Source organism: Haemorhous mexicanus, chromosome 2 (assembly GCF_027477595.1).
Source record: "Haemorhous mexicanus isolate bHaeMex1 chromosome 2, bHaeMex1.pri, whole genome shotgun sequence".
In the NCBI taxonomy this organism is placed as follows: domain Eukaryota; kingdom Metazoa; phylum Chordata; class Aves; order Passeriformes; family Fringillidae; genus Haemorhous; species Haemorhous mexicanus.
Genome location: NC_082342.1, coordinates 30770138 through 30793967, shown reverse-complemented (window position 1 = coordinate 30793967; position 23830 = coordinate 30770138). Strand labels below are relative to the sequence as shown.

The 23830-nt window shown below is 36.6% G+C and overlaps 1 protein-coding gene across 1 annotated transcript in view; it reads left to right on the top strand.

The window, feature by feature from the left end:
• The window catches only part of SPAG17 (sperm associated antigen 17), an 85885-nt gene that overhangs the window by 20454 nt on the left and 41601 nt on the right, over positions 1-23830 (top strand). The window contains exons 4-17 of the mRNA XM_059840345.1: positions 190-321; positions 4036-4204; positions 6375-6569; positions 8906-9087; positions 11280-11435; positions 12026-12107; positions 13058-13176; positions 14166-14303; positions 14391-14504; positions 15936-16086; positions 17774-18004; positions 19980-20068; positions 20731-20847; positions 22436-22590. Coding sequence (XP_059696328.1) covers positions 190-321; positions 4036-4204; positions 6375-6569; positions 8906-9087; positions 11280-11435; positions 12026-12107; positions 13058-13176; positions 14166-14303; positions 14391-14504; positions 15936-16086; positions 17774-18004; positions 19980-20068; positions 20731-20847; positions 22436-22590 — 2030 coding nt within the window. The remainder of the gene's footprint in view (positions 1-189; positions 322-4035; positions 4205-6374; positions 6570-8905; positions 9088-11279; positions 11436-12025; positions 12108-13057; positions 13177-14165; positions 14304-14390; positions 14505-15935; positions 16087-17773; positions 18005-19979; positions 20069-20730; positions 20848-22435; positions 22591-23830) is intronic.

Sequence of the window (23830 nt, the reverse complement as noted above, 5' to 3'; positions counted from 1 at the left end):
TGGAACCAAAGAATAGTGGTGTATCTTACTGATACATTGTTTCTTCTGGAAATGTGGCCATTTCGACCCACACATGGTACAATGTGAAATAGCACTTCCTCATTTCAGCATGCAAATATATATGAGTCAAGTGCAGTATTAAAACTATGCAAGTAGTAGTTTTGTTGTGATTTTTTTTTTCCTTTGCAGGTGATGGAAGTAGCCAAAGCCTTTCTGGACCAGGGTGAGAAAATTCCTGTAACACTAACTGGAAAGCTGTTGAAATTTCAGTTGCTTTGTCTCAAACAGAAGGCTCTTCAGAGAAGAGATGAGGAAAAGAAGGTACTATAGTATGCCCTAGGAACATTACATTTTTGAAGACGCTTCTATTCTATGGTGTTGCTTCCATAAATCCAGCTTTCTTCTCATCTTTGGCTTTCTAAAACTGTAATTAGGGAGAAATGTGATTAGAAACATTTTTTAAAGTTGATTAGATTTTGTTCATGAAGTTCTCAATTACTCAAATGCCAGTGAGAACACGGGGGAAAAAAGAAAATAAAAACACTATGGAAGAAGTCTTTGCTAGAGTGAGAGCTCGTATATCTTAGCTGAATGTTAGGACCAATAGAAAATAGAGCTAGGAACAGGCTTCTGCTGAATGTATCCCTGCTGAGGTAAAGGCGGGAGGGGTTGTTACTGTAGAGGTATCAAGGATAGACACTGAGCAGACTATGACAGAGTTCTTGTTATGAATCTCCTCTCTGGAGGGAATTTGGAGAAGTTATCTCTTCCATCCTCCGGCACTAAGGCAGGATAATATTTACATAAACTATTCCTGGCAGATGTTTGTTGAACCTTTTCTTAAAACTTTCCAGTGATGTGTCTTTGCTTTTCCATGGCAACCAGTATTATTTCTGAACCATCTCTGCAACGTGAGCATTTGAAAAAGGTTTCTGATCCTACCAACCCTACTCTCATTTAAATCTGTTTGAGTTCTCCCTGTGTATGGGGACAACACTACACTCCATTCTACAGAAATCTATTACATATTTAACTAAACAAACCCAAATATGTGCCATAGTTATTCATTTTTGATTATGCATGTTCCTCTGCTCTGAACTCTCTCAAAACAGTGCATATTTTGAAGTCCACTTCTCAGAATCAGGTACCACATTTTCCAGTGTTCCTAAAACTTGCTTCCATTTGTCTCCGAGGTCGTCATTACTAGCTCCAAGGTTGTCTCAGACAGATTGCTTATTTGTTCTAGGAGGAATTTCACCAAGCTTGCACAGAATCACAGATCAGACCTCTAATTTATTTCTAACATCTTTTGGAGTTGTCATTGGTACATTTCAACAACTTACTGGACAGTTGGTTTTGCTATAGTCCTTTTCCAACAAACACTCATGAAACTGAAGGAAGTCAGTTAATTATCAGAAAGTCATACAATTGCTGCAGTAAGTTTACCCTGTTAATTGATCAAAAACTATAGTGTGGAGTGTGATGATATGGAGACCTAAGCAGTCTGTGCATGTAAAAAATGAAAGCAGAAAATAGTTTAATGTGTTTTGTATAGCTGAAAAATCTGTAAATTTCTTTATCAGTAGTTTTACTGGTGGGAGAAGTTGGTGGATGAAGTGTAGCACACAATCGCAAGAACATTAAATGTTAGGTGACTCCATTAAAATTGTGCCCTGTTCCCATAGAATTCAATTTATTAGGAAACAATCATTTAAACCATAGAAATATATGAAAAATATGAGAAAAATAATGTGTTTTCAATCTGAAAAGAAATTGAGAGGCTGAAGCTGTAGAATAGATTGTTAATAGTGAATTGAGAAAAAATGGCTTTTTTCTTAGACAGCAGTCAATTCTTGTAAGTAAACTGTCAAACAAAACTTTGAAGTTTAATGGCAATTCAATTTTAAAAGGGAGTCTTTAGAGCTTTGATTTAGCAAAATTAGTCTTGTGACTGTAATTTTATTTCCCTGGTTAATTGGAGGATCGTCAGTGTTGAGGGTTGAAGAGTCTCTGGCACTTACAGTTACTTCTCTGTTTTAGCCAAGCTGTCTGCAAAAGTTGTCACCTCCTTTGAATTGTATCTATATCAATGTGTGACAGGCAAACACAAGTGGAGCCGTTAAAGGACAGAGTCAAGAATTGGAAGGCTCTTAGATATGAGGATGCTCTGCAATACAGAGTGGGCAGAAACTGACTTCTAATTTAGAGTTCTATCTCAAAACTGGCTGCCACAGAATTTTTAATCCTTTCCAACTAGCTTGTACAAGTTCTGTTGCCAGCAATCTGGGTGTTGAAAACAGGATTTTACTCACAAATCAGTTCTCAGAAAGCAAACATATCTGTCCATGGGTCTTTTTCTTAAATAGATACCAGTTAATAGAATGGATCAGCAGAACTAATACAACATGTAAATAACCAAAAATAAGGCATCCTGTATTTCATTAGGAGCAGGAGCTTGTCATAAATTGACAGGCATAAATATTATGCAGAAGAGAAGAAGTGTCTCTGAATTAGAAAACTGTTTGAGGTAGTAAAATTTTGAAATGTGAAGCTTAAAATAACAAAATTGCAGAAGTTAATGGATTATTAGAAACTCCACAAAAAGCTGCACCTTGTAGGGAAGGAGAAATATGACATTGAAAGGAAAAGGCAAGAGTCCAAGAAAGGAGAGACTCTTACTCTCTTAAGTATTTAGGTCAAGTAATGTTCTTTGTTAGAATCTTGGCAAGTCCATAAATGTCTCTGCTCATTTAAGAATTACTTAAAATTATGCAGATGCAATAGATCAAGTTGATTGTGAACTTTGTGGCATGATGATTGTATCATCTGTTTGATGTGTTCATCAGCTTAGAATTCAAAGAAGTACAATCAAAATTTCTAATTTGAAATGTCAAAGGTGGAACAAATTTAAAAGAAAATAATGAAAGCCTCCAAATCCTTCATTACACAGTGGAAATAGTTTCAAGATTCTGTCAAAGACATTTCTGAATTTTACAGAAAGGAAATTCAAGAAGGAAGGGAAAAGCAGGAAAAGATTTCCTGTTTTGATTTTGAATTTGAACTAAATACAACTTCCACAGCTGGAAAGTCTGCTTTTCAGCTGGATCTAGGGAAAGCAACTATATAGAGTTAATTGCCCTCTCTAATTTGCATGAAGGGCTTTCCTAATTGCTCTAATAGCCTTTAAAGTGACATCAGCAGAATTGTAACTGTAAGTTAAGTTAATATTTTTATTTTATTTTATTTAGTTTTATAATCCTGAAATGTAATTTCTGCATAGTTTGAATGTAGTATTTATGCTGGGCAAAAATAAGGTGGACACTTTCTTGCTCTACAGAACCTACTTTAGCCTAATTTTTTTTTTATTGTTTTCATTTCAGACCAAGTCTCAATTTTTTTCGATTTATAGTGTGAGGCTTTGGGACACTTACATACCATTTTTCGTCCTGTATTTTAAATTACTAGGAAGAGCTTGATGTAGGTGTTTTTGTTTGAAGAAAATGAGAATGGCTGAGTAATATCCTGTGTGAAATGAACGCACGACTCTTGGTTCTAGTTTACATTAGACAGATATTTACATCAAAGAAAAATAGTGCTGGTACCATTTTACACCATAGTCAAGAGTGTTAACAGAGATGTTAAAGATATTAACAGATACTGATTTTTTGCCATATTTCCCTTCAGCCCAAGGAAGGTTTCTGGCTGATGCAAGCACTCTAGTGGCAGTAACTAAAGCACAGGGGTTTTTTACTCATCTTTCTACCCATATGCATTTTGTTAGTTTGGTAGTTTATCTACCTACCTCTTGCAGTTCCTTTTTAATGTGAAGTCTTAGCATTGTGACTGAGTAAGAGCATATGAATAATTGAATGTGTGTTTGAGGAGGAAACAAGACAGCTCCACCACATGAATATTATAGCAGCTGAGAGGGAAAAGAGTGAAAATAAAAAAAGTGAACACCTAAAGTTTTACAACAGTCTGACCTTTGTTCTGCACAAAGGCTTTAATGAGAACTTCATTTATTCATCTTGTCAGGCAGAACAGCAGCAAAAAGAAAAAGAGAAAGCGAGAGAAAAAGATAAATCTCCTGATAAGACAAGTGGAAAAGATAGTAAAGGAAAAAAGTCAGTGTCATCATCCCCTGTTAAAAAGGACACCAAATTCAAACAACGGGGAGAAGTGGAAGTGAAAGGCAAATACATTGGTATGTAAAATATGATGATTTACTCCTGATAAACCTTTGGAATACTTAGTTTTGTTCCATGTTGAAAATTCAAGATCTATTTGGCAATATCAAAATTTTGCCATTTTGCATTTGAAGAGGGCACTGTGTTCTGCTCAGTATTAGGATGTATTGTGCAGTCCAAGAAGTAAAATACAGATAAGTTATTTGTGGCATGTCAACATCAAAGTGTTTGGGCATATGTAAGACTAAAATAAAGTAGCCAAGCAAATCCTACTGAAAACTTATGCTAGAGAAAGATTTCAGAATAATTAAATGTGTCAGTATCCAAAGGTGGCTTTCTTCTTGTACTATAGTTTCTGACATGGCTGACAAATTTGTCAACCCTGTCAGTGAAGAAATTTTTCATTACATCCAATCTAAGCTTCCCCTCTTTATATTTGTTCTAATATAGCTGTATAAAGAAAGAGGGGGAAAAAAAGAACATACCTTAAATTCAAAGACAGTCTATATCTGTTTCTGGTAGCTAGCAGTCATTTTATCATTCATCCCTAATACATTATCACCTTTCTGAAATTAAATATTTCTGCTTTTGAGTAATATTGAGATAACTTGCATTGATGTCTTTCCTCTTTTGCATATGGACTAGTCACTGATAATTAGAACTGACTGATTGTTATGCACTTGTCATGATTATTAGCATAATCATAATTATAATTTTTAAATGGCAGGCAGTCTTCAGCATGTACGCATTGGAATTTTTGGATCTCTGTAAGTGACTGTGCAGACACCTGTCTTTTTTGTTAAAAATAATTAACATTCAGTAATTGTATAGGCTCATACTTTTTCTTCCTGCAGTAACTGAGACATAAATTTAAGTACTTCATTTTCGGTACTAGGAGTGAAATAATTTGCTAGTTTTCTTCTGGTTTTGATTTTGGTTTATGCAATATATGTGCTGGACTGTGGTGGCTGCTTCCTCAGTCAGTCTCTCTAAACTTCTGTGTTATTTTATGTTTAGCTAATATTACAAGCAACAGAGAGCCTGCTGGTCCAGGTGGCAGCAGCATTTGCACAGCCCTGGCCATATGTCTGAGCACAGGCAGATGTCAGTGCCAGGCTACCTTTTTTCCTGCCTTGGACAAATGAGTCCCACAAGCTGAGGAGTCAGTAAAGCACTTGGACATGTGATGTGTTAGTAAGAAAGGATCTCAATGCTAAATAGAGTATAAAGCTGCAATTTGCTTTTAGTGTAGGTTTGTCTGCACTAACTCTATGTGTTTCAGCATTGATGGAGAGATACAGGACCTCCAGCAGACAGTTTCTGTTAACTTAAGATAAATAACTGTACTGGATGAATTAAATCACCTGATACCTGTCTTACTGCCTGTATTTCTCCATAAGGCAATAAAAGAAAACTACACAACTCTAGAGCTTCTAGAGAGTTCATTTCTACTTATATCATGCTTAACCTTTTGCTTTGGTACTGAAATGTTGCTATGCATATTTCTACATAAATTATAAACCCAGATAGAACAGGCACTCAATGAAACTCCTCATCTACGTTTTAATATGAATTTGGATATGCCCCTGCCACCTAAAAGGACTAGTGTGTGCTGGTATTACCAGCTGATGAGGATTTTGCCAAGATTTCCATCTAGTGAACATGAACCTGCTGGGTAGGGAGGAGTCAGCAGTGAGTCAGCTGATACCTGCAGCTAATCCTTTGAAAATTATTAGGACTTAGGTAATCTTTCATGTAAGATACAGTAACTTACTCTTTGTATGCTCCATGTCCAGCTTTATGCAGGATGAAATAGGATAGTTTAAACTACCATTAAAGCATGTGGATATGTCCTGACACTAAACTCCTTTGAGAGGAGCAATTACAGAAATGCTGCTACAACATTCTCAATATAATCAGCTTCTGCAGTTTTTCTCCTGGTCTTTCTCCAAACAATTATTACTTCTGACTTGTATTCTTCCTGCTGTGTTCTAGGTGGTTTGGTGCAGAAGACCGGAGTCTTCTGCACATAATTTTTGAATTTATATGTAATTTTCCCAATTAAAGTATAAAATAATTGTTTCTCTTACCTTCATTTGCATAACCCCATATAGTCGAGTAAAAGATTTATTTTGTTTAGCTGATGAATGTTCTTACTCCAATTTGTTTTTGTTGTGTTTTGAACAGATGATGAACCAGATGATGGTGCTCATTATTACTTTATCATTCTGGGTTTTCCCAATCTTCAGTTGTTGCCTGTCTTGACTGACCTTGGGATTAACATTTCAAGTGTAATTCAAATTTCTTCTGAAAATTACCAGCCATTGCAGATATACTTAGAAGCAACTAAACTTGAAAAACAATCTTCAATTTCACTTGAAGGTAATCTGGTCATTTAAAAAAATATCTAAAAAGGAGATAATTTTATATCCAGGAAATGACTGTACCGGCTATGTTTTTCTCCCTGTCTTTGCCTTGTGTTTGTGCTTGCTACCTTTGAGCAGCTGTGTTTGCCAGTGCCAAAGTAGTATTGCCATTGGTTGGCCGTCAAACCAAATGGTTTGCCAGTGCAAAAACTGGACAGTAGAAAGAGGGACTGGCTCAGCAGGCAGAGTTTGCAGCCACAGTAGCCACCAAAGAACGTTTTAGCAAATGCATCCTTCTGTGAATTGCTAGGAAGTGTACTGGTAAGAAAACTTGGCTCATTTGGTAATTTCAAGGAAAGTGAACAGTTGGCTGCTTTGGGACTGTGGCCCCAGCCACAGGAGAATATGCCTCAGAATAATGCTCTGTAATTCTACTCAGCTGTCCCAAGTCTGTTAACACCTTTCTTGAACTGGGATGCTGGTAAGCAGCAATCTAAATATGTGTCATCAGTGATGGCTGGCTATCCTGAGCTGTAGTGACATAGCCAGCAGTTATGTCAAGGGAGGCAGTTATTCCCTGCTACTTGGCTGTCATGAGAATAGAATTATGGACTCTACAGTAAAAAAAAAAAAAAACCAATAAATTTTATTCAATCCAGCAAACAGCCTCCCTATAAGGACTGGCTAAAGGACCGTGAAAGAAAAAAAAGTTGTCATTATGAATGGCCTTTGGAATTCTCAGGCCCTAGAGACAGGGTGAAAGTCTGGAGAAAGTCTCTTGGTGGAAAAGGATTGAGTTAGGGATAACTTAAACAAACTGGACACACATAAGTCCATGGGACCTGATGGGATTCACTCAGGAGTAAGGAGGGGCTGGCTGTGATGTCACTGCAAAGCCACTGTTAATTACTTTTGAAAAAACTGGAGGAAAGCATCACTCCTATCTTCAGAAATGGCAGGAATGACTCAGGAATGTAAAGGCCACTCAGACTCTTCTCAGTCTCTGGGAAGATGATAGAACAGCTAATCCTGGAAACATTTCCAGGCACATGAAGGACTAGGAGTTGGTCATTTAGCATGGATTTGTCAATGGAAATCATTCTTAACCAACCTGATAACTTTCTATGACAAAATTACTGACTTGGTAGAGGAGGAGGAAGCAGTGAATATTGTCTGCTCTGACTCAGTAAGACCTTTGGCACTGTCTTCTCATAAAGAAGCTGGGTAAGCAAACACTGAGTTAGATTGAAAACTGGCTGAATGTCCTGGCCTAGAGGGTATCAGAGGGGATTTGTGGTATGAGTCCAGCTGAACATCTTTGTTAGTGATCAGGAGAGTTCCCTCAGCAAGTACTCTTATGATACAAAACTGGGAGGAATGGCTGAAACACCACAGAATTGTGCTTGTTTTCAGAGGGACCTCAACAGGATGGAGAAATGGTCTGGCAGGACCCCATAAAATTCGGCAAGGGCTAAATCCTGCACCAGTTCATGAGGGGGACTGACTGGCTGGAAAGCAGGTCTGCACAGGAGGACTCAGGGGTGGTGGCAATAAGCTGAATATGAGCCAGCTCTGTGCCTTTGTAGCAAACAATGCTAATGGTATCCAAGGCTGCATCAGGTCAAGGGATTTGAGCTTTCTTTTGTGTTCAGCACTGGTGAGGTGATACTTAGAGTTCTGTGTCCAGTTCTGGACTCCTCAGTAAAGGAGAGATAAGGAGCTATCAGAGGGAGTCCATCAAATGACCACAAGTATGTTCAAAGGACTGGAGCATCTCTCATATGAGAGGCTGAGAGAGTTGTGAATGTTTACCCTGGAGAAGAAAGAGCCTGGAGAAAACTCATCAATGTCTATAAATGCCTGAAAGGAATGTGCAAAGAAAAGGAAGCCAGGCTCTTTTCAGTTGTGTTCAGTGACAGGACAAGAGGCAATGGCAAAACTGAAACAGAGGGTGTTACCTGAAGACAAAGAAGCACTTGTTTACTGTGAGAGTGACTGAACACTGTCACAGATTGCCCAGAGGTCATGGAGTCTTCATTCTTGAAGGTACTCAAAAGCCATCTGGACATGGTCTTGGGCAGTCTGCTCCTGGTGACCCTGCTTGAGCAGAGGCGTTTTGCCAGATGAGCCCCTCAGGTTCCTTTCAGGATCAGTCATTGTACTTGGAATAGTAAATGATGGCAAAATATAAGTGGGGATAATTTTTAATCCCCAAGTTGGGTGTCAGATATTTGCTGAGACTCTAAGAATGGAAATACTTTAACAATACTTAGAGAAGACTGATACATGATTTGTGCTTTACGTTAAAGGGAGACATTGTATGATGATTTGTCAAATACTTATATATTTTAGATGTAGAAGCAGAGAAAAGAAAGGAAGATGAAGCTAAGAAAGACCTGGAAACATTTTGGAAATTCCTGGAGCCCGTTCTGAACAGTGGAAAGCATGGATCAAGTCTCTTTGATGTTGCCAGGTTTCATTACGTAGTTAAGGAAAGTGACTTTCCCCCTGACTGGTCAGACAGCGAAATGCTGGTCAGTACACTCTGGTTTTTACAGTGCATGCCATGCTTTAGGGTTTGTAACTTTTAAGAACACTTTAGGAATTTAATCTCAAGTCTTCTCTGAAACACAACCACATTAATTACTATATTTGTAATCTTAAACAAAAATTATTTCCTATGTATCCAACAACTTCATTCAGCATCTGTTTACAAGGAGTCCTTTGAATAAAAATGCCTGATTTGGGGTTTCTTTATATTGTAGGCCACAGAAGAAGAGTTGTAAAATAGTTTGAGGTTTTAAAGTGATTGAACATGTTTCCATCTCGTTCAAGAGTCATATGTGTGTATGAAATAACGCAGAAGTTATATTTTTGTCCTCATAACATCAGGCCTACTTACTGCACCTCAGAATAGTCACATGAGAAAAAATTACCTGAATGCAAGAATATCTTTTGATATATGATATTGCTTTATCATACTCAGTACTGCTACTTTTTGTCAAAAATAATGGCTCTAACTTATTATAGCCTGCTGAGTCAGGACTGTTACCAGGCACTGAAGGAGAAAGTGAATAATTAGAAATGTTTTTATCCTAGATTCTCACATATAGTGAAGTAAAAGAGTCCAGTATTTCTCAATCTATAGTATCAGCAGTAAAAAATAAAAACTGCTAAAACAAAATAAGGCAACATGCTATAATTCAACCTACTGTATTTGTAGTCTGGTTAGACTTAAAAACTTTTGATAAAAATCTATGTCCTGAGGACACACCAGGCAAATTGAATTACAAAATTGTAATTATGTTAAACTTTGCTTGGATACCATTGAGTAGCAGATTTTTTTTTTGTAAAAAATCTTGTTTTGTTTAAAAGACTGCATTGAAAACACTCCAACATTTTATATAAAACTTTTATGTGCTCTAGTGATACCTTACATATACAAATATATGCATGAAAAGGTGTTATACTAACCCATTCTTCAGAAGAATATTGAACTGGGAAAACAAAGGTGCAAGAATATTAATTAACATTCTGTTTTCACAAATAGAATTTCTTTCCCAAGTGTCTCTTCTAGTCTTTAAATGTTATGAAAATGGAATCAAGTATTCCATAACTTATAGTGATTTGGGATTGCCTGTTTCCCAGTGTCATAAAGAGGCACTGAGTTGAGGAAAGTAGATGTTTCATGTTTCTCAAGGGTTTGTGATTTTTCTCAGTGCCTAATGTCAGTTGTGCTTCTTTGCTATATTCTATTTTAGGAAATTTAAAATTGAGACATTCAATATTGTTAGCCACCTCTTAGAGGCAAACTTCTTAGTGAAAGAGACTTGCCCTAAATTCACAAAAGTGAAAAAATCACTCAAAAAAGGGCTTTTTACGGAAATCATCTAAGAGTTATAATAATTCCATCCTTTCCACAAAGTTCAAGATGTACAGGAGAAGAATACATCCATTAAAGCTGCTGAAACTTGAGTGTTTCATGTGGTCTCCTACAGGGTATTAGTATTTGTACAAGAACATTTAATATTTAAAATAGCAGTTGCTATTATTCTTTTTATTCCTCCCAAGCTTTGGTGAAAACCACAGTACATGACCTCAAGAACCATGACTCTTACCTTGTCAGATTTTTGCAGATACAACGCGCTCCTTTTGGAGATTTGGGCAGTATGCCGACACTCCTTCACCCACAACTGTGGATTTCAGAATGCCATTCTTGAGGCTTTCTTTGTTTCCAAAGGGTAACAGAAAGAAAGAAAATAATATGAGATTATATTAATTACCTGGTTAGGGTTTTATTTTTTATTCTTCTAGAGCAGGGAAATGATTGAACTTGCAAATATGCTGCAGGTTGATCACTAGTGAAAATGTAGATACGTTACAAAATTAATTTTTCTCTTCCATTCCTTCCCATCCAAAAAAAGTTCCATCTGCAAGATAGCAGACCTTGAACAGTTACTGTTAGGACAAGTAAGACTTTATAACAACTAAAGCACTTTGGCAATATACAGTCCATACTCTGCTGTGGCAGTGTTAAGGCAAATAAAATGAAGGAGGTTTTAGAATAATTCTATAAAACATACTGAATTGGTGGAGAAAAAAAGTCTTTTGGAAAATTTATAAACAGATGCAGATCTGCTGGTTAAAGAGCTAATGACTGCTGTCACTAAGTTACATGACATTTTATAGACACTTTTCATCCTTTGTCTCTGATTTTCTCTCATAGCTTGCATTTGGTACTGTGCTGTTTGAACACATTGCTTGTTTGATGTATGACTGCCTGGACTGGAGAAGACAGCATTGCAACTACTTGGAAAACACCAAGTTTATTAATGTGCCTATGTTACCAGAGACCAAATCAACACAACCATCTTCATTTGAGGCAAGGACCCTTCTCTTCTTGTTGAGAATAACTAATTATAGGGTAGAATTGCCTGTCTTTGACTCAAAAATTCATCTTGGACCATCACTCTGTGAATAATTTTCAGTGAATGAAAGTTGTATTTTTGTTTTTATCATTTAAAACCTAAAAAATTGAAAAAATAGCTGAGCATTGGGGAAACAGAAAAGGGAAATGGGAAGGATCCTATATGCATAATGTATCATAAGTGTAGAAATTTCTTAAATAGTGTCTGATGATACATTCTTGTGTCTAAAAAATCAATATGCCTGCACAGAGCTACTATGCAATGTTGCAGATCTGTGAACTGCCAAAAAAAAAGATTATTAGTTCTATGCAAGATCTATTTCCTTATTTTATTTATAGTAGGCAAAATGTTGTAGGCAGAAGAAAGTCGCTTATTACAACATGCACTACATTCTTACTATCTTGTTCCAATTAAAAGTTTAGCATAGTAGTCTAGGGTGAGTAACCAAAGCTAAATTAAATTAAGTTCTCCCACCTATTTGTGCAATACCCATTTGTTTTATGGTTTCTTATATGATTTTTTATGTTAACTTTTGTTCACTTAGGAGCAACCAGCACCACAGATGTCACCTACAAGGAAAAAGGGGAAACCAGAAGAAATTCTACCAACAATAGTTTTGTCAGAAAGTATGTTTAAAGGGTTAAAGCACCCATCTGTAGTTGATCCCTCTGTCAAACCATTCATTCATCTGACAGCACAAATCCTCAAAATTATTTGTGCAGTTAGCTGAAGATGTTGTGTATCCTGGTGAACGCATGTGGAAGTGTCTGAGTGGTGATAACCAAGTTCTTTAGAAAAATCACATTTTCTATCTGTTCCTAGTCAAATTCAGATTTAAAAGATCTCAGTAATTTTGTCCAATCTCTAACTTTGTTAGACTCTTTTTAATAAATACTGTCTGAAGGTTCACAGAATCACAGAATATTCTGAGTTGGAAGGGACCCACAAGGATCACTGAGTCCAACTTAGCCCCGCATAGAACATCACAGCATGTGCCTGAAACCAGTTTCCAAATGCTTCTTGAACTGTCAGGCTCGGGCTTTCACCACTTTCCTGTGGAGCCTGCTCCAGTGCCCAACCACTCTCTGGGTGAAAATTTCTCTAATACCCAACCTAAAACTCCCCTGACTCAAGGTGAGGCTGCCCCAGTGCAGAGCAGAGCGGGACAATTCCCTCCCTTGCCCGGCTGGCGATGCTGTGTGCGATGCTCCCCAGGACACAGCTGGCCCTCCTGGCTGCCAGTGCATGGCTGGCTCATACTCAATTTTCTATCAAACGGGACCCCGGGTTGCTTTCTGTGGTGCTGCTCTCTAGCATCTTATCCCCAGTCTGTTTGTACATCCAGGGTTGCCTCATTCCAGGCACAGAATCCAAGACTTCTGGTTTTTAAGCTTCAAAAGGTTGATAGTTGCCCAGCCCTCTAATTTGTCAAGGTCTCTCTTCAGGGCCTCCCTGCCTCTGGGAGAGTCAACAGCTCCTCCAAGTTTTGCATTATCTGCAAACATGCAGAACTGACTTGGATTATAAATTGGAATTTCTAAACAAACATACCGTAATGTTTTATCTCTTAATATAGCAGAAGAAACTTCTATTCTGTTTCCTGCTGTGGACATGAGGTATTACAATGACTTGCTGAATCAAATTCCTGAAGAGTACTTTTCTGTACCCTTAATGCTGAGCTGCATGTTGGAACAGGTGGGAATGTTCTCTTTTTAGTTTCTGTGGCTATTTTGCCCTAGACCTAATATAATGAATTGTCAAAGATGAATAAATCCATCTGTTTAAACCTAAATTATGAGACTGTACATTGAGGCATTGAGCAAGGAGGTTCAATACCAAGGGGTCAAAACTCCAAACTTTTATTTTCTTTCATGTTGTCCACTTAGCCTGTATATGTGTGTGTGTGTATATATATATATGTGTGTGTATATATTTATTTATTTATTTATTTATTTATTTATTTATTTATTTATATTTATATATTTATATAAATGTGTGTATATATATAGTGTTACTCCATAATTAATTTTTAAAGACTACAAATATAATCAAATTAGGAGAAAGGTACAATTTCTTATCCAAGTCAATAACAAGTTTTTGTGTCTTTCAGCAGTGTTATTGATACTGAACTTTTGTTGGTTTACTCAGTTCAAAAGTCTTAGGTCGAGCCTAACATAAGAGCATCAATGCTAGTGCTAGACAGATCTGACTTCTGTTTAATTCAGGCACAATCTATGATTTAGAAGAAACAGACAATATGATTTGGAAATCCTTCTTTTAGGAGTAACATTTCAGCATAATTTTGGATTTTTTTTCTTTTTGTAACTTGTCCTGAAAATAGACTGGGTAAGAATAAAGTCCAGCACCTTATAGACAAAGAGTTCTTAATTACCTGAGTTCCTTAACAATCCTTAACATTTCAAGTTGGAAATATTTTTCTTCTTATCCTTGCAAAAGCAGCTAATAGGGAAACCATTTAATTCTGTTTTCCACTATCCTTGCTTTGTGTAGCAACTAACTTGGAAAACTGTATTTTTGCTACTTGTAGAAAAAAATTAGGCTTTTCTTCCCTCACAGAATTTTTGGTTGTGTGCTTAGCTTATAGCAGGATTTGCTTGGTATTTCTGGTAAAGTTAAGCAGCAGTCATACTGTGATGAAAGCTAACATATATTGTATTTGCCAGGTTATTGCAAGTGAGGAAGACCTTCCACCACCAAGTCTGGTGTCACTAGAGCCTCAGGAAGATGAGCTTCATCGTGCCATTGCAGATCATATAATCTCTGTCCTTCCTTCTCTTTACCTTCCTATAAGTGAAAAAAAGGTTTGTGTTGTCTTTCATTCATTCATTTCCTAAAATGACAGATCTCATTAGTGGCGTTTAATACCTCTTCCTTTTCTTTGTAAACAGAATCTGTATGACTACTTTTCTCCTAAACACAATGCACAAGAGACGGTCCCCCCCGAGTACCCTCTCTTATTTAACTACCACGATGCCCTGGCTCAGCGGTTGCACCGACTGAAGGTACAGTACAACCTGTTTATATATAAATATTTCCAAAGTTCACCGGCCATGAATGCTCAAGAAGGGGAGGAGGGCTGATTTTGCACAACAGGACAGCATATCCTAGAGCTTTTTTCCACAGAGGTGGACACACCAACACAAGTTAATTTACTTAAGAAGCAATGAGTTACTGATGGAGGGCACCTCACAAACATGGAGCACAAACATACTGATTTCAGTGATCTATTTGCATTATTTATGAGAATGTTTGGATAGATGAGAGATATTACAGAACTGTTGATTCGCTGTTAAACACTGATGATACTATGGGAAATGAGCTGCTAACTTGCTAATGGTTATTTAGCATGGAGATTGGACTGAATACTAAAATGTTGAGAAGTAGAAGAAAATGCATAGCATTTATTAATGAACACAACAAATGTATTCAGGTTGGCTAAACAGTTGCAGCATAGCATGTAATCAAGATACTGCCAAATTCTAACAAAGGCAGAAAGGTTCAGGACTGCATAGTTTGGGATTATTGCAAAGTAACAGGTCCCAGACTTTCTGAATCAAAAAACCACTGTGAATGTCTTGAATTTTTCCAAAGGCAAGGCGTAGTCTTACCATTAAACTTTAAAAATTCACTGAGGATAATAAAAGTGATAATAGTTCTAGATTTCACAGCTAAGGTGTATCTGCCTGGCTTCCTGGATTACAAATTATCTGGGGAATACTTTGACAACCATTGATTAAAACTATTCAGAAACAACTGAAGTTTGACACATTGGCGATATTCAAGCAGAAGGAAGGGCTGAGTAATCAACATAAGAGATGCTCTTAGGAGACATAAGTTTGATGTATTTTATATACTTGCTGAAGAGGAAATTCAGGATATAGCACAAAGTTTGAGGTAAGAGTAGAGTACAAACATTTGGAATACGCAGTTGAAGAAAAAGGTACCATAAATGTGTAATACTAAAAAGAGTGAAACTGAAATATACCACTACCTCTGAAAAAAAAATTCTTGGATATAGAGGGATGCCTCTCATCACAGACTGATCAATAAGTTTATTGATTTCATTACTGTAAGAAGTAGCACAGACCAGCTGAAAGATGCATGGAAGGTACCTGCTGCCAGTCTGAACAGATCAGTATCTATTTCTGTATTTTTAAGTCTAGCTAGCACAGACAAATAATTTCTAACAAATGTCTGTTATTATGCTGTCAGTCATTCTCTTATGTGTCTAATACTTTTCTGCCTACAGTATCTGACACCATGATTCAAAACCACACTGTGGGCACATGTTCAAATATAAGTTTATGTCCAACTGGCTTAAGCACAAGCTAATGTCTTCTGCTGTAGAAAGACTTCTTTATTCAAACATAAGTTTTGGAAAGTCAATAGTGTGAAAGTTTACTTTAATTCTGGTACTTTGATTTTTGTTCCAGGCCCAAGAGAACTTCAATCCAGAAAAGATTGAGCATGAAATGATGGATAAACTGCCTCTTACAGAACTTATCCATTTCACCCCTCCTTCAACTGAAAACAACACTAAACGCTTGGCCAGAGTTCATGAGCTCATGCATTATTTTACTACTGGTAAAATGATTTTCATTGATATAATTTCCATTCCTTTTATTTCTGGTTGATGATTTTCTCAAATAGCAGGAATTTTGGGGCAAGATTTTAAAGCTGCCAAATAAACCTTTGCAGAATTTCCTATTTTCACATTCTTGCTTATATATAATTATAGCCTCCTATACAAGTTAACCCTAACTTCAAACCTCAGTTTCATGGTTAATGGGAACAACTGTATGAGTGTTAAATATTGCATAACTAAGAGCTGGAACTTATCTTGGAAGTACTTTATTTATTTATATTTGCAAACATACGAACAATTACTCATTCTAAGGGGAAAAAAACAGCAGTAAAAATTGCAATTTTGGTCCTAGGATGTAGAATGCATTTTGAGAGACACTGATGTGAACTGTGTTGATTTATCAACTCACTTTCGGAGGTAAAGCACATGTATCTTAGGTAGACAATTTTTATAGAACAATACACAACTTTCAGAATGTATTCTGAAATACATTGTGTATAGTGTTATTCATGTGCAAGCTTTTGGTGTTAATAATGAAACTGCTTCATAACAGTCCCTCTATCAAACCAAAAATAGACTCACTTCTCCGACCATAATCACTTCTGCAGTTACCTTTTCTTGGAGTGTGCTTCCCACCATGACATACGCTGGGAAACAATCCCAAGACTACAAAAATATCCTGAGGTAGTATCAAAAGTCTGCTCTAGGTTATTAAGAAATATAAACATCTAAATCCCTTTGGTTACATTCATGTCATCATATAAGGCACAGGATTTGAAGGCACTTTCCCAGCTCTTTCATCCTGAATTCCCTGTGGTGGATTAATTTACACTTTGCTGTGCTGTTTCTAGTTGTTGGTATGTACATTTTGGACAGTAAGCTATTAAAGTATTCACTATTGCTACAGTCTTCCGGCTGATGGGTATTGAATTTGATGATCCTCACTGGGCCATACTGTATTGCCAGACTCTCCCAACTGGTAACTTAGCTAGCAAAGCCTTTGCTTTTATCAAAGGAGGTGATTAATTTGAAGAGAAGATGAGCGATCCAACATTCTCAAGATACATGATGCGCTTAGGTGCTTAACCACCCTAAAAAGAAAACATTTCAAACTAAAGATATTCTTTGTGGGATTTGGGCATTGTACTACCTGTCAACCTTCAGTCCTTTGCATGATTATCATTGTTACATGGACACAGATGCATACAAGCATAAACAGGATTTATTATTGCCTTTGCACCTTGCATACTTCTATAAATTATGTTTAAGTTATGTGTAAAAGTCTTTCTGAAGAGGAAAAAAATTTGATACTTTTTTGAGAAGTTACAGATAATGGAAACATTTCATGAATTGAAAATAACTAATTGCTAACTGACCTGATAAAGTCTACTCAGTATTTTAAAATCACCATCATTTATATAAAGTTAATGAGCCAGAAGGTATTCAGATGTAGGAACCACTTCATTTAAGATGGATTAATAGGTAGGCATATCATTTTGCAATTTGGAAGCATTCAACTTTGAATGCAGTGTAAAATGTAGCCCACATAAGTTGATCCAGTACCATTAAGGAAATTGCTGTTGGCTTTTGCGGAGTTGCCAAGAACAATACACTTAAATAGTCTTGTATTTATTTTCTGCTGAGCTGTAAGGACGTTTTCAGTTAATGATTGTAATTCTTTTTTAGAACTTCTGAGTTGGGCTGAAGTAGAAAGAGCCTTCAGAGTGTTTACTTTTGAAAGCCTGAAGCTGACTGAGCTAAGTGACTCTGGTTTCCTGGAGAGCTCTGGATCTAGGGTTGGAGGTGATTCTGAAGAGTCTTATATCCCTTGGGATAATCCAGCCATGTTTGCAAGACAGCTGAGACAACTCTTCCTTATGGAAAAGAAATTTAATGGGAAAACTCCAAGAAGCTCTGGTAAAAAGCTTTCTGTTTACGTTACTCCTGAAGAATTTGAATCCACTATTTGTCTTACCATATCATTTGCTATTGCAGGGATGTGATTTTTCTTCCTTGCACAAGTCACCAAATTTTCAAATATTGTATATCCTGTATATTGTATAACTCTATAGGAGTACTAGAATAAAGACAAGAGTTATTTCGTACTGCAGCATTAAAAACTGTAGATGATGCAAAATGAATTTTCTCAAGTTCTGCATTTTCTCCAGCAGATTCTAGCATAATGAAAAGTTGTTGGCCTGGTTAAAGGAGGTGTGTTGGCCAAAAAGCAACATTAAAATAAAGTGATTATTTTTTCAGAACACAAGAAAAGTAGAAACTAGGTGATTTTAAGCAATTATACCTTTAGGTTCACGATCAAAGAATCATAGAATCATGGTTTAGGTTGGCAGGGACCACTAAAGGTCATCTGTTCTGATATCCCTGCATTAAGCAGAGGCATTTTCAACTAAATCAGCTTTCTCAGAGTCCAATCCGACCTCCAGTGCTTGCAGGGATGGAGCATCCCCCACCTTTCTGGGACACCTGTTCCCATTTTTCACCACCCTTAAGATAAAAAGTCTTCCTTATACCTAGTCTGAATCCATCCTCCTTTCCTTTCAAACCTTCACTCCTTATCCTATGACTACAGCTCTCACTGGAAAGTCTCTTTTAAGGCCACAATAATAAGAGCTCCCGAGAGCCTTCTCTTCTCCAGGCTGAACTCCCTAAGCCTGTCTTCACAGGAAAGGTTCTCCATCTTTGCAATCACCTTCATTGAGTCTACTCTGGACCATCTTCAATAGGTCCCTGTGTTCCCTGTGCTGAGGGCCCCAGAGCTGGATGCAGTACTTTGTGATATAGTCCATGCTTTCCTAATAGAGATGTCTAAGCAAGCAGCATAGACGGGATCCTTTCCTTAGAAGGCTGGAGCAGACAAAAATGAGTCCTGCTTATCTGCTGTTCTTCTGCATCTAGGGAACATTTTTAGAGTTATTTTATTTTGCTTTTGTACTAGTCATGATATTAAATTTTGCAGTTACAAGCATAACAACATTTCAGCACTTCAGCAGCACAAAAGCAAATACCAGGAAGATAAAACATCTACTTTCAGGTTTCTTCAATCTTCTAAAGGCAGTCAGTACACAGGAGTAATTTCCAAGAGAAGCAGAGCCTAAAGATGTATATCTGGAAGCTGAGCTGGTTATAAAACACTTACAAACAAATATTTTGTGGTATATCTTCCACCAGAAAAAGTAATTTTCCTGTACATGTGAATTTTGATCAAATATTAGTGACCTCTGCCCTAACTTAGGGAATAAAGAATTCTATTGAAAGGATTTTTTTTTTTTTTTAATTAAGAGAATATAGAAGTTAAAGTCCTCATTTGATACTGTTCATATCAGATACTCATTGCAACAATGGAATGGCAGGTCAGATCCTTAGGAGAGCTAATATTCAGTAGCTTATGGATCTGTAAACCAAATTAATTTAAACTTTTAAATTTCCATTTGTCAAAAATATGTGAAAATACCAGAACAATTATTCTTCCCTTTTATTTTAATTCCGTCTGTGCAAAGGAATGCTTTTTAAAGTATGAAGAAAAATGGTTCTTTGTTTATGAATCTGGAGGCTACTTCTTCTGGAGGCTACTTATTTTTAGTGGTCCAGCATGGGTCAGATAGAAAGGATGATTTGAATGGGTTTTATAAAGTCTTTTTTTTTTCTTTGAATTTTATTTTATTATCTGGCACTTGTTGACACTGGGTTTTAAAGTGCTCTCTTAGTAAAGAAGCATAGCAGAGCTGATAATGTAATTTTAGGACAAGTGTGAAAAAAGAAAGCTTCAACTTAATGTCAATCTCATCAGGGAGACTAAGGAAATTGCACTACTCCAACCTTAGTAGGGCTGAAATTTCTGGAACAATTCTTTAAGTTCTGCTTTCATTTGCAGGCTATACAGAAACAAGTGACGAAGATGAAGAAGACGATCTGGTTCATCCTCTTTTGAACGTAGAATTGGATCGTCTTTATTCTGAAATGGCAAGTGTGAGAAATGGAATCAACTAGGCTTTATATGAGGCAACAGAAGATACTGCTCAATGCCAGGCCATGTTGCTGGGGATTCCTTTGCAATGCTGCATGCAAATGTTAATTCTGTGATGGTTGGAAAATACTGACATAACTTTTAGGAACTGTGCAATCACTTTCTTTGAATTCCAAGGTGACAGGTTTTGATGAAGACGTTAATGATAATTCTGTGTTAGTTTTGCTGAATACCAGGGGTCAAATACAAACATGAAAGTCTAAAAGAAATTGTCAAACTGTGTCACACTAGAAGACTGTGTAGTTTGGCATCTTCAGAATCACCTGTTTGCCATACATCCCATAATAAACATAGCAATTTTAAAATTACATCATAGGACATGTTTGAATACTCATGATTGCTTACAGAACTCAAAAACATATAAGCTAATAATAAAAGTATTTAGATTATTTTGTCATAAAAAGTCTAAAACCAGATCAGCTTGGGAGTAATTGTATTTTTTATTAAACAGTGCCATATGGGTCTGCACATATGCATCATTATGCAGTTAACTGTGATGCAACATGGGGTGCTGTCTATTAATCCAACAAGATTACAGTCAGTTTAATACTGACACTGAAATGTTGATATTCATTGTTTTGATTTGTTGCATTTTGAGGTGAGTCTGGAAAATCATGGCCTCGGACCAAGTTTAGAAGAAATAAAAAAGACACAGAGGCGTTGCTTGACAGACTGGAGTTTGGAAGAGCATTTTCAACCACATGTTCTTCATCAGGTATCTTTGAACTGACAACTTCATCTATACAGTTCTCCCTCAGAACCCTATATAGAGTAATAGTAGTGGAGTTCAGAGTATTTTTCTGCTCAGTAATTGATTCAGTTTTATCTTTCATTTTTACCAAAAATCATTGTGCTTTAGCTACTTTTCAGTTCTTTGTGTGAATTTTAGTTTGTAACAGGTTTTTATTTCCCAGCTTGGCCAAACTGGAGCTGTCCTATTTGGCAGCAAGTCTCTTAGCTGAAAGTGTGGTGGTGACAATACCCTTGCCCTTAGGGGTCATCCTCTCTAGCAGTTTTGAGATTCAGTGCAGTGGATGAGAAAACATACATTGCAAATGCCTATGCAGTGTATGTTTTATGGGCAAATAGAAAATTTGGTTGTTACAGTACTTCACCCTTTAAGGGCTAAAAACATTATTTCTAGAAATCTTGCAAGCTAAACACTAAAAACTTATCTTGCAGAAAGACAGAAGGACAAATCTGAAAGATATGCTCAAGTGTAGTTGGCTTGAATTGGGAGGCATCCTCTTGGAGGAGTGGATTTTGTAGTTCCTGTGCTGCCTTGAGCTTCATAGGTTGTAATTCTTATTTGATCCTGACACGTGCTATACATGGGTGAAGGAAATGCTCCCTGGACTTTTGCAGCACCACTTAAGTGTGACAATTTTAAAGTCTGGTCACGCATTTCAGTGCATGGGGAATGCCTTCTTATGCAACATAAATAGCCAATACTACTTCAACTACCAATAATTAGTGAGTCTAGTAAAAATATACTGAAGGAAAATTTAAAAATAGCATTTTATTGCAGCTGCAAATAACCTTTTGAAAGAAAAGTCATGGCAGTCAGGTGAAGTCCCAGATGACTGGATAAAGAGAAACATTTTGCAAATCTTTAAAAAGGATAGAAAGGAGGACCCTGGGATCTACCAACTTAATCAGCCTCACCTCTGTTCCTGGAAAGATCATAGAACAAATCCTTCTAGAACCTTCAGTTGCATAGTTCTGAAAAATAATAATTTATAAGAAGGCTTTCTTCTACCTATGACTATAAAATAAGTTTCAACCTGCAGGCAATATAAATATTGAAAATGATGGGGCAGTACAGAGCAGAGTGGAATAATGTAGATCACAGCAAATCTCAGAGATGTGCAGGTCATGACAAGGCAAATAGAATACCAAGTAAACTCAACTGAAATTAAAAAAAAGTAAATTAGTTTTCTTTTTATCTGGTATATGATAATTCTGGTTTTATTTGCTATTTACTTAAGTATTTTATTTATTATTTAAACTTGTTTAAGTATTTGTTTAATATTTTAATTTATTTGTAATTTGTGTAGCTGAACTTTTTCATTCATGGTTAATCAGAAGGTGGAGCATAGTTGATATCTCTGCTCAACATGAATAGCAATGCAGTTTCAATTTCCACCTACCTGAACAATTCAGGTTGCTGGAATCCAAATGCTTTGGGTACATCTTGCAGGAGAGTGTTCTGGAGCACCTGTTGCTCAAAGCTGTGCTAGGTAGCCTCCGAACACATGCTACCCTCTGCAGGAAGGATGTACCTTTATTTCTTTCCTTTTCAGGTTCTTCATACAGCATCCCAAGAATACAGGTGTATTGATTCCTTTTATCATACCCAAGATAACTCTTTACTAATGGTTTTTCACAATCCCATGAACCAACATCGTCTGAGCCAAGAGACTTGGAATATTGCTCTGCACTCTGATGTGGGATTCAGGTAATGGATTTTATCTTCCCTGTCTCTTCCACAGTAATTTTTAATTAAAGCCTCCATGGGTGTGCTTAGGGCAAAGCTTTGAAATTAAGATATGGCTTTGTGACACATTTATGGGAAAGAAAGTCATGTGAGTCAAAAACAGTGCTGTATCAACAGAATTCTGTTGAACTTTTCTGAGTGACAATAATGCAGAGTGTAGATCCTTATCATCTAGTATAAAAATGTAAATAATGTATACATACATGCAAAATTTTATTAGAAATGCCACATCAAGAAAATTGTAGGACATTTCAGGTGAAGAATATTAAAAAAATAATTCTAAGTACATGCTTATCAGGTTTTTCTATTATATATACATATAATAGAAACTTAATCACTCACATAAATTGAATGATTTAGTGGGATTTTTTTTTGAGAAAAGTTCAAATCCCTTTGTTAATATTAGAAATTTTTTTCCCACAGAATGACACATACTTCTTAATTCCTTATCAATACCTGCTCACCAGTTAGAGGTGTGCAAGAGGTTGATATGTCCACTTTAGCCCTTTTGTTAGTAGATCATTTATTTTGGAACACATTTTTGCACTGAAGCAGTGATATAAATGATGATGTAGATGCAACTACTATTCCAAATAATTGACTGAAAATAGAATAACTGTCCATGTACTGATATGTAAAAAAGTTACAATTCCATGGAGAGACAGCTGAGGTATCTTTAACAATGTCACTCTGGTGCTCTATGACTTAATTAGATTTATCAAATAAAATTTCAAACAAATTATCCAGTATAAAAATACCTCCCCCCCCACCATTTGTCTGCAGGTATCCTTTTCTGAGTGAAGTGCCTCATTAATCATATTATGGGAATTTTTATAATAAACTTTTGTTGATAGCTGTATACATTTGAAAGGTTTGAATACTAAATGGGGAAAATGTACCTTCCTGAAGCTGTATTTTGTATTGTATTTTGTATGTTTGCTCTCAGTCAAGGAACTCTTTGTAGGTCCCTCTCAGCTTTCCAGGCATTTGGACTTAAATTATTTGCCATGAAAACAGGGTGTTGTGGTTAGCAGTGATTAGGACTAGAGCCATAAGGTATTTACCAGCAGAAATTCAAAGTTCCTTGGAGAAAATGCTGGCTGTTTTGTTGGGCAGATCGACTAAATGTGTGGTCAGTGGTTTTGCATTTATACAGCAACTGAAATCTTCCCCAAAAGATAAGGGAAAGATGGTATGTTCA